Here is a 12,040-nt window from a genome sequence, read left to right as displayed (position 1 = left end):
AATTTATATATGTACCAAAGAACCCAAGATATGTTATATCTAGAATATATCATAAATAATATTAAAGAAATATTCAGATTAAAACAACTATTGGAAGAATATTACAATAAATATTATTACATTTTACCATGAATTCCGCAACCCTAAAAAATAATATTAAAGAGGTATCAAGATTAAGACACTTGACAAAAAATATTATAATAAAAATGGTTAAAATAAATTACTCACCTACCATACTACCACACTACCACTTCTATGAATTCCTCAACTACCAGTTCCGCACATTAACCAGAATAATAGCCTTTTGTTAAATTACTGGGACATCACAAACCTTATCTGTAGTTGTCATAACTGTGGTACTGAGTGCAAGTTCTGCCCAAGTATGACAGTTTTATATTATGATTAGGTTTGATCTGTTATGGTGAGCTTAGAATTAGTATACGTCGTTTTGTTTCACTACTGTTGAATTTCTTCAATATATCTTCTTCACATTATCGCCTCTAGAATTACTTTGTTAAATTTTTGTTAAGCAGAATATTCTGATTGAATTTTCAGGATGGTGCAAGTTCTTTTTTATGAACTTTACTGAATAATATAATTTCAATTCCTAACACAATAAAATGGTAACAGAAGTAACTAAAGGCTTAGTTATGCCAACTCCATTTTTATCAGGATTACATTTGCGTAGAGAAAAATTTAAAAATAATCCCTTATCTTTGGGTTTAGACTCAAAATCATCCTTCTTCTTTTACATGGAAAATATTGGTGCACCTTTAATCTCATTCCTAAAGTCTGTTTGCTCTTTAACGGTTTGATCCTCAGCATTCACTTACTAGTCTCCTCCCACATATTTTCTGACACAATTTAAATTGCTTCTTGGATTTATCTCTGCAATTCAGATGAAGAGTCTTGATTTGTACTATTTTTTCTTCTTTTCTCTCCACCTTAACTAGTTCTTCAGTGTGCACATTTTAGATTTTGTTGATTCTTGGGTTTCTCTTTTGTTTTCCATAACCAATTCACCACAAGTTTTTGGACTTTATCTGATATCTATCTGGAGCAAACCACAGAACTGAAGAGAAACATGACAAATAAGAAAAAGAAGAATATATGCAAGGCTTCTAGAGATTTTCTCTGAAATCATGTCGGGTTTCATTCTCTATGTCACAAGCATTAAGCTTATAATTTCGATTTATTGATCTCAGTCCATGAGTTATGGGATGTGTTTCACTGACCTCAATAAACAGCCACAAGTTTGTGACTTCTGGTTATCATCATAAGAGTTGTGTGCATAGTGTACTCTTTTACTCCTAACTGGTAGATTATCAACATCGGTTTTGAGTTTAATGTCATACAATCTGGAGGATATAGTGAAAGTTCGTGTGTGTGGCCATTGTTGGAGCTCTTTGCTAATTATAAATATATCTCAAGGTTGTGACTATTGCATTAATATTTAGAGCTAATTTTTCGTGACCTTCCCTCAGGTTTCGTTTCATCACTTTGACCTGCCTTATGGTTTTCAATATTACACTTACTTTTCTTATTTTGATTTTCTTGTAACTATTATTTAAACTTTTTTATCATAATATAAATAAAATATTAATTGACAAATATGCCCTTCCTTACTTTTATTAGTTTTTCTCTATTATTTATTCGATTAACTTTTATTGCTTAAACAAAAAGGAAATAATAGGTGTACAGGTAGGAGTACTTCATCTTCTTTGTTATCAGTCCCCCCACCCCCACCCCCACTCCAATCTGCATCAAACATCAGATGACATTCACTAAAGGGAGATAAATAATGGATGTTGCTCTTATTACAAGTGAATGTGTTGTCTCAAGAATGAGAGGAAATGACCCTAGGGTAATGTGCAAGCTGGACATTGGAAGTACATATGATCATGTCAACTAAAGTCTTGAAGTTTATGTTGTCCACTGAAAAGCAAATGGGCTTTGGAGATACAGTAAAACCTCTCTAAATTAATATTGTTGGGACCATGAAATATAAGTAATTTGTGGAGGTATTATTTAATTGATAAATTAATATGTATTAATTTAAAGAGTGTTTTCGAGATTTAATGAAAAGGTTAACTTTGATTACATCGTTCGGGGAATGAAACCCCAAGGAATTTAAATGAACTCTTTTGTGAAAATGGCATTCATGAATTTGAGGTCAGGATTAATAATCTTAGTTACCGTTATAAAATGAATGTCAATATATAGCCTATTAGATTATCCGGGTGAAAACAATACATGTCCAGAGGTCCATAGCTTAAAAGAAATTGTGGATACCATCGGAGAAAAAATGTTGATGATGAAGTTGAACACGATACAATACTTTTGGAACAAGTTATGCATAAGGAAGCACTAATCGCGTCTAGAACTTTTCTCAATTTTTTGGGTGCAGTTTGAGAAAACAACATCAGAACTTTTGGATGCAATAAGAAAATTTATAGATGAACTTCACATATATTTAAATTTTAACAAAAAATAAAATAAAATAAAATCATATTTCACTAAATTGTTTTAGAAAATATATTATCTTATCAAAATTGGTGATTTTTTCCACTGGTCCAAGAAGGGACCGTAGAAAAATATTATCTTAGAGAGTTTATTAGTTTACCAAGTATTAATTTAGAGAGGTTCTACAGTAGATGGGTGGGTTGATCAAATTCTGCATCAAAACTATCAAGATTTATGAACTTGTGAATGATGAACCAGTGGGCTTTTTCCCATGAAAGGAGAATTATATAGGTTGATCTTCTATCATCCTTATGTTTATCCTTACAATGGAAGGTTTTGATAGTTGATGAGGATAGCCATACAAAAAAGCCAGAATAAAGACTTCCAGATTAATGGAAACAATGGTGAATTTAAGAAATTTGTCATTTACTATATGCAGATGACACAATCATCGTCTGTGAACCCAAGGAAGAAAATATAAGATTCATCAAAACAATCTTACTATTTTTTGAAGCTGTCATAGGTCTAAAAGTAAATTGGGGGAAAAACAATTTGTTCCCTATTAAGGAGGTGGACAATATTCAGTGTCTGGCAGATATCTGGGTTGCAAAGTAGATAATATGCCCACAGTTTATTTGGGCATGCCTTTGGGTAATAAACACAAGGATGTGGATATATGAGACAACATTGCTAGAGGCTCTTCCAACTTATGTTATGTCACTATTCTTATTACTTTCAAAGGTGTTGAAAATATTGGACAAGCTTAGAAGAGATTTTCTTTGGCATGTATGCAAAAAGATTAAAGGCTACAACTAGTTGTTTGGAGAGATGCTTAAACATCTGCTAGTTGTATGAGTAGATGTTTAAACATTTGCCAGTTGTTTGAAGGTGGTGGTGGAGATGGAGGAAGTGGAAGAGAGATGACTGTGGAGGAGGGGGAAGAGGAATAGGGGATTTCTGTAAATAAGTAAACTTGTGGATTTTTAAGATATGCGTCATTAACACTAATTAAAAAATGTCCCTTCTACCTAATTTTTATGATTTGGATCTTCGATACTAAATTAAAGTTTCAAAAGTCCCTAATAAGTCAAAGGACAAACTGCTAATTCCTGTAAATTTTGATTGTACTGTTCCAAACTGTTAGCGTATCGTATTCTATTAAGATGAATCTGAAGTTCGGTAGAAAGTTAGCCTTCTATGGTAATCATCCTCAACTACATAAGGTTTAAGAGAACCCTTCATATCACAGTGACTTAACCTTTGTCTAATCGAAAACGATAACACAATGCATAGGTCACTGTAAGTTCTAACAAGTGGATAAAAATGGCGTGTTTCCTTGCACATTTGCTCTATAGAAGAGAGAAAGCATATTAATTAACTAGAAAGCAAATGCGAAAGTTAAATCATTGTTGGCCAAGCAAAATATGTACATATATCTTGTCATTTATTTCTTTCTTTAGTAGCATCTTTCCAAATTTTATCATTTACGTCTTCAATCATGTCCTGAAGGTTACTGCAGATTTGACCCCTCTGAATGCACAAAAGGTGGCAGTAAAGTTTGATTATTTCAAAATTGCTGGACTAGTAAGTTCCACATTCTTTACTCATAACTTTACTACAAAGGGTTATTTTGTTTGTAATGCATTCTATACACTTCACTGTTCCAAATACAAAAAATAAAATAAAAAATAGAATGAGCTGTTAATGTAACTTCATGACAGTTTGTGGAGGGTGTACATAACATGAGAGCACAAATATGGATCAGTATTTTTTTATTCTTTTTTCAAACCTTTTGTGTTCTCTCAATGTATCATAACATACTTCGGCCTCGTCGTTGTTGGCTGACAGATACCTATTAAAGCTCCTGGAAGAGCTAGAGGTGAGCTTGAAATTACTTACTTGGATGAAGAATTGAGGTGAGTTTATGTATTATGTTGTAATTCATGTATTCTTGAGTCTTTAGAAGCCGACGCTTAATTCTGTTAACATGGTATGTCTACTTCATACTAGTTTCTCGGTTGCATGTGTATGCTGCGTCATATAGTACACAGTTTTGTAAAATAAAATCAATATTATAAAGCAAAGTTTCTGAGTAAATATTTCAAGACATGAAACATTAGCAGTCATAGCTTACATTGCTCAAATTAATAGTTAAATTAGGACCTTTCGGAAACAACCTCTCTATCTCAAAGAGGTAGTGGTTAGAACTGCTTACACTCTACCCTCCCTAGACCCCACTTTGTGGGATTTCATTGAGTATGTTATTGTTGTTGGCTTATAAAAAGAAGTTGTATTTCAAGTAGAATACTTCATATATAATAAGAACTGTATAATTGAAGTCGTTCAAATATTAATTTTTAAAAATTTTAATAGCATTTTTTCAGTATGAATGTGCTTCGCAGTGATGATTTCATTTCCCTTTTTTCTCTATCTTTTTCTTGTTCTACATTTCCTTCTCTTTTTTCTATAACTCGCAGCTACTTCCGCTTTACAGATTAGAAGCCATGGCTTCTTCCACCTTCTCTCTCCCTTTTTTCTTCATTTTTTTTCTTTTTTTCTTATTCAATTTATTCCCTTTTCCATTTCTTTCTTTCAAAAATCAAACTAGCAGAAACCTTCCTGAAGACTATGTTATATGGAGTAATAAATTTTTTCTGCAATAATTAGAAATAAAGAAATCAAGAGAATTGAACATTCTTTCCTCTATAATTTTAAAAAATATCAATTCATGGAGTTAAATGGCTTGTTATATGGAGAAATATTTTGTATATATTTATGTTTAAAAATGTATATATATATATTTTTAAGATTAGCCCTTTCTTGTTATGAGTTAGATTATAAACTCAAGAAGGGTAAAGAGAAGCTCTTTGTTGATCACTAAAGAGAAATTTACTCTACAACAACATACCTGGTGTAATCCCCTATTAAGAGAAATTTATTCATGCGAGTAAAAATTAATTGGGTATTGTTACATAATACAAAGAAAGACGAAATCTCAATTAATGGAGCAAAAGATACTGAAAAGGCAAATATTAGTGCAAGTAGCAAGCCTAAACACTTATTCAAATTCCAGAAAAAAAATGTCACATTATTTCATGCATAGAACCAACTTATATATCAGTTAATAAAATCTCAATACAAGTATACATAATCTTTAAATTCATGTCATTTTTAATCATAACATGCATACAACATAAAATACAACATAAAGTACGAAGTATATTTTCTGAGATTTCTATCCTAATATGTATAAAATTTAATTACATAAATTTAAAAAAAGGTAGATAACCAAACAGTAATTAGTAGAGTAAAGTTAGCAGAACCCATAAAATCTTTGCAATATGTGATGGCTAGTTCAAAAATTGCTTTCAAACTTTTTAGAACCAATTGACTTCACACTATTTGAAACACAATGGTATCAATTATATTTATAAAAAGGGACGTTCCATATTATGATCATTGGCGGCAACTGCATCATTTCAAAACTATATTGGAGAGAGTAACATCGATTGTCCCTGTTAAGTTTTATCCATAATAGTTCTTGTTGTCTAGTTGATCCGGTATGCTGTAAATTATAAACCTTTACATTCCTAGTGATTTGTATTAAGTTGTTTTGTATTTTTAGTGCTTACTTGACTGACTAGATTTGTTGAATAGGTTAGCTACAATCAGGTGCATTGTAGGGGGGGGGGGGGGATGTGCTATGGTAGTTAGCCCAAATTTAGTGGTAATTCACTAATTTACAAGAGAGGGAGATTGGGGTTTCCGACTCCTGGGAGTTGAGTTTTCCACATAAAATCCTTGTGTTGATTTACTTTATTTCACACTTTTTGTGTAGTTGCTGAAGGATAGTTTGCACGACCTAGTAATTTACTAACATAACTTTTTGCCTAAGTGTGAGACAGGTTGCCTAACGTGTTCCAAAAAAAGCATTAAGAACAGTAAGTAAAAACACAATATTTTTACGTGGAAAGCACCTAACTCAAAAGGTGTAAAAAACCACGACCTGTACCCCTGCAGGATTTAACTCCAGCGTCACTAAATCACTGAGCCTCCACAGGAAATAGATTACAAACTTTGCAACCTACGAAAATAACTCTAATTCCTTAACTTCAAGTTATGGATTTAGATTACAACTCTTTCAATCCTAGGAACTAACTCTAATTTCCAACCTTCAACACAAACCTCCCAAGATATGTGTTCCCAACTCTTCGAGTTATCACAACCTGAAGACAACACTCTTAATTCAGTTTATAACTCACTAAACTAAGATTACATCAAGATTCAATCACAAAGAAGATGCGTTTGCGAAGTCAATTTTTCAATTGCTCTTTTTGCTCGGTAAGTGCACAAGTATTTTGGATGACTACACCTCTATTTAAGCACAATTCTTCGTAGAGTTATTGTTCACTTCAAACTCCTCATTGACTTGAACTTTCTTGACTTCGAGTTCTACTTCAAGTGAGACTCCTCCTTCAATTCAAACTCGTTGCTTCTTTAGACTCCTTCAAATCAAATTCATTGATTCTTGTGTTATAGTCGAGCTCCAAGTCTTCAATTCAGTAGTAACTTAAAGAGCTCTATTTCAAGTGAGACTCCTTCAATTAAAACTCCTTGCCTCCTTAGACTCCTTCTTTGAATATAACTCATTGATTCTTTCTTTTCAATTTATCTGATGTGTATTTCCTTGGGTTTTTATCACGAAATTAGCATTATCCATTCCTTAATTTCTACACTCTTATTTTAATTTATTTTAAAAACTTTTCCAAATTGTACTGCTTGTGGCAGCGTACCTTTGGATCATGTTGACGTGTTTCATCTTTCTTTGTCAATCATCAAACTACATAAATCCCAACACGGAAGGATTAGATTCTTTAGTACATTGATGACAACACAAAGTAACACTTCATGTACTAGTGATAGTACCTTGTTTTTAGGAATTTGAGCTTCTGAACGAAGGGCAATTAAGCCAATTTAGTCACTCTGTAATCAACTATGCTTTATGGTGTAGCAAGAGATGAATTTGATACTGCAGTTCAAGGTTATCTTGAACTAACTCCATTCTGCATAGCACGTTTACTGAATGAACTTGTATGATCAGAAATTGATTACTATCTTCAAATATTAATACTATTTCTTAGGGGTGTGACAAATGGACAATTTGGACTGAAGTTGGGCAGATAAAAAATTGATAATTGAGTCAATGCCCAATCCTATTCAAAATTTACTTAGGCTAAGATAAGTTAAATAACGAGTAATAGCAGCTCAACCCGTCTCAACTTTTATTCTTTCTTTATATTAATGAACATTCTCAATCAAATGTTTCCAATTAAGTGTTCATATATATGACATAAATTCATACAAACAAGTCCTTTGCGTCTAGATAGTTGGGTTTGCCCAAATTTAGTCCATCAACTATGTATTTTATGTTCAACTCATTAAATTCTAAACGGATTGTACGGATCAAATGAGTTTAGGCTGATTATGTCACTTCATTCTTGTACCATTCTAATTCTTTATCCTATTTTTGACAGGGTATCAAGAGGTGATCTTGGCAACTTGTTCATTTTGAAAATGGTTGACCCTTCTTACAAGGTCCCTACTTGAGATGCTACTATCTACTTTACAGAGTTACTAATTAGTGTCACATCTTATATTAGTATTATACCAAGTTTTTCTCTCTCCAATTTAACTCTGCAAAATTGCATTCAAAAAGTGAGTAATTTCAAACTTGTGTATATGCAAATTTATCACAATTTCTTGTCATAATCAACACGAGCTAATATTGTGTACAAAAAATGCACATTTTTCTTCTCTTCATCTACTTAATGTTTTTTTATGAGTGCACTTGTATTTCTTCTTCACTATGTTTTTTTCTTCTTACTAATGACTAGAGAATTATTTTAAATACGGAAAAGAGTCTAAAATACCCTTGAACTATTAGAATTGGTACAAAAATACCCTCTGTTGACCTACTGGCTCTATAATACCCTTGACGTCAATCTTTACGGCCCTATAATATCCTTATCACAAACAACCCCATTAACACATATAAATTAGTGTTTTCATTTAATACGTGGCATCCTGCGATTCGTTAAAGATTTAATTAATCTAAACAAATTAAATTCAACCTAAATCCGGATCCACCCATTAATTTCTACCCGCCCCAACTAGAAAACCCATCATCTAAAGAGGTAAAACCTATAAACCAGGTCCATTTTCTCTTTCCTTCTGCTATGGAATTCTTCATGAACATAGCTAAGATTTTTCGAATTCCCAATTCTTTTTTGAAAAAGATGTTTCATCAAAAGACTTTCTCCTTGTTCTTGGTGGCTTGTTAGATTTTTGAGAATCAATTTGAGGGTGCTTCCCTTTGCAGACCAAAATTTTTGGGACCTGCAAGATATGTTTTATTTTTTTCAAACTTCTCACCATTGTGTACTTTATTTTCATGATAAACCTCTTTCTTAATGTCCATTCCACCAAATTAAAATCAACATCGGTAAAGTATCTTAGTTCAGAATCAATTCTCGACTTATGAATAGTTTGAGTCCTGCATTTCATATCCATTTTGTATAGTTGCTGAATTGAAGTGTCAATACCCATTCATGTCCAGATCAATCGAATCAATTCCACAATATGCATACTTAAGGGATTTCTTGGAGTCCCACGATCGAGAGTTTATGTATGAGCTAGAAAGTGACAGGTTCTTCATAATTGTTATAAAAAAATGATTCATCTATCACAAATTTGGGCCTTTTGATTCATCCATCACAATATTTTGACCTTGAATCAATGTTTCTTTTACGGACAGAAACGTAAGGGAAATTGGGGCTTCTAGATGGGGCGGGTGATTAATAGGTGGATCCAAGTTTGGGTTGGGATTTAATTTGTTTAGATTAATTAAATTTTCAACGAATCACAGGATGCCACGTATTAAATGAAAACTCTAATTATATTTGCTAATGAGGTCGTTTGTAATAAGGGTATTATAGGGCCGTAAAGATTGACATCAAGGGTATTATAGATCCAGTAGGTTAACGGAGGGTATTTTTATACCAATTTCAATAGTTCTGTAACACCCCAGAATTTTTTTGAGCTAAGGCCTGAACTGTTCTTCGTAGTGAGTGAGATTTTTGCAAGGAATTTAAAATTTCTTGAGTATTAAGGTCACTAGATGTAGCACATTGAGTTCCAAGAAGAACTGAAGAGAAAAGCATTCAAGTCATTTCTAGTTTTTCTTAAGTTTTTGGTCAAATTTCAAACGACCATAACTCCTAGTACAGGATGAGTTAGGTGAGCAACAACATATAAATTAAAGCCCTTCGAGTCCTCTTTCCAACGCCATCGAGTTTGCTAAATTCTGAGCTCTAAGTAAAAAGTTATGACTGATTTACTAATGACGCACAAACCTGGCAGCAGCTCCGCGATGGCTCCGCGTTACGGAGCCAATACGAACCTCACTGCCTGGTGAAAAATTATACCGACTCCTAGCTCGTTTTTATTATTTTTTTAGGGGTATTTTAATCCTAAAAACCCTTAGGAGGTCATCTAAATTTTCCTAAACGTGTAGAAAATTAGTTTTCTTAAATCTAAACCCTCTCATCCACTCCAAGATTCTATGCTCAAGAAATTCAAGAAAAGCCAAGGCTAGGGTTCATCTTTCAAGATTTTCCTTCAAGTTCTTCAAGAAGATGGTTCTTTCAGGTATGTAAGCTTCCATAGTGTTGGGTTTGTTCACCCACACGCCAATCATGTAAATTTCAGCGTTAAGTTCGTTCTAGAAAGTTGAAAATCTGATGTTATTGATATGTGTTCTTGAATTTGATTTCATTCTTGAATTGGGCTGAGATTTAGGAGTTCTTGAGATTGTTGTTTCGATTTATAAAGTAGTTTTGAGTTAGATTCTTGTGTACATGTGATGGTTATCTGAATCTAAAGAAAAGTTGAGCAAAAGAATCGAATTTAGGCGATTTGGGGTTAGAAAATGAAGAAGAGAAAAGTTGGACAAATCTGACACTTGACTCCGCGTCTCGGACCTGCCTACCCATTTCATAAAGTTGTCTTCGCGTCGCAGAGAGGTCACGGACCTCTCTGCCTCAAAAGTTATTTCGCGACCAATTATTTTAATGTGTCCCCGCGTCGCGGACTAGCTTCCAAGTAGTGAATTTTTTTTATCTTTTCTCATGTTTAGCTATCTAAAATCAATCCTAAACATCATGAGATCTTTCCTATCACAAATCACAACCTTGAATCTATAATTCAAGTTCAAGGTAGAGTTAAGAGTTAAGTTTTTGAGAATTCTTTTGAACATTCTAAGAAAGTCCTTTTTTTTTTTTTTGATAAAGTAAAGTAAAATTCTAAGAAAGTCCTTTAAGTCCTTTTGAAGAGTCTTCTACAATTTCTAATAACTTGTTTCAAGACTCGAGCAAGTGAGTATGAGGATGAGGAGAATGTATTCATGAGTCTACTTTATCATTACAAGATCCTTCATATCATGAACCGTAACTCTTGAATTCATAATTCACATTCAAGAGAGAGTTAAGAGTAGAGTTCAAGAAAGTCTTTGAGTTCAATTGTGAATCCTTTGAGATCAACTATTAATTTGAACTAAGTTTTGAGAAGTAAGTATGAGAATGAGAAGAGTCGTATACCTGAGTTCCTTATGGATATTTTGACCCTTGAGTCAAGTCATTCATGCCCATAACTTCCGCATGAACTCCATCAGTTTAGTATCTTTGAAAGGAGTAGTATCTTCAAGTTCTAAGTCTTGAGTATCGAGTTCCTAACCCTTCCGAGATTATAATCCTAATGATGAGACTATTACCTATTACCCATGAAGTCCATGCCCATAATTCCGTATGAACATGATATGTCGAACAGTCTTGAGATGAGAAGTATGTTTGAGTCCTTGAATTGAGTAGTTCATGCTCATAATTCCGCATGAACCCTCTGAGTGGAGCATTCTTGAAATGAGTAGTATCCTTGATTTTCTTGAGTTCCAAGTATTGAGGTTTATCTATGGTTATTGAAAACCTTGCAGTGAGTCGTTCATGTCCATAATTCGGCATGAACCATATTTTAAGAAGTCTTTCACAAATGTTTAAACTTTGTTTTAAGACTTAAGCTTTGAAGTTGAGGAAAGAGTAAAGTAAAGTTCATCTTCTTTAAAATGATATATGGGAACTAAGTATTCACAAGAGTAAATGTTTTCACATTTAAATAAGAACGGAAAACTGAGATTTTCAAAAGAGCCTTTGAGCTAGTTTTTCAGTAAAGAGCCTTTGGGCTAGTTTTCAGGTAAAGAGTAAATGCTTTCACAATAAAGCAAGAGAGGAAACCTTGATTTCCAAGATAGCCTTTGAGCTAAGTTTTTTAGCGCTAATCTCAAATCATAGAAAGGAGTATATTTTTAAAACATAACAGTGAGTTGGGTTGTGTTTGAGAGTGCTCTCATGGGCCGTTTCTCTCCTCGTGAGTTGCGAGAGGCAAAGATAAAAGAGTTTCTCACCCTTAAGCCAGAGTCTATGAGTGTTCATGAGTACAGTCTGAAGTTCACACAACTTTCCCGCTATGC

General features: G+C 33.2%; 1 protein-coding gene across 1 annotated transcript in view; it reads left to right on the top strand.

The window, feature by feature from the left end:
- The window catches only part of LOC102582886 (probable plastid-lipid-associated protein 4, chloroplastic), a 15,966-nt gene extending 7,690 nt beyond the window's left edge, over positions 1-8,276 (top strand). Inside the window, exons 4-6 of the mRNA XM_006352030.2 lie at positions 3,973-4,047; positions 4,312-4,379; positions 7,998-8,276. Of these exons, the coding sequence (XP_006352092.1) occupies positions 3,973-4,047; positions 4,312-4,379; positions 7,998-8,070 (216 nt within the window). The 3' untranslated portion in view covers positions 8,071-8,276. The remainder of the gene's footprint in view (positions 1-3,972; positions 4,048-4,311; positions 4,380-7,997) is intronic.
- Positions 8,277-12,040: the final 3,764 nt, after the last annotated feature.

This window comes from Solanum tuberosum, unplaced genomic scaffold (genome assembly GCF_000226075.1).
Source record: "Solanum tuberosum cultivar DM 1-3 516 R44 unplaced genomic scaffold, SolTub_3.0 scf00137, whole genome shotgun sequence".
Taxonomy (NCBI): Eukaryota; Viridiplantae; Streptophyta; class Magnoliopsida; order Solanales; family Solanaceae; genus Solanum; species Solanum tuberosum.
Note: the sequence above shows the minus strand (reverse complement) of the source record. Positions and strands in the feature narration are given on the sequence as shown.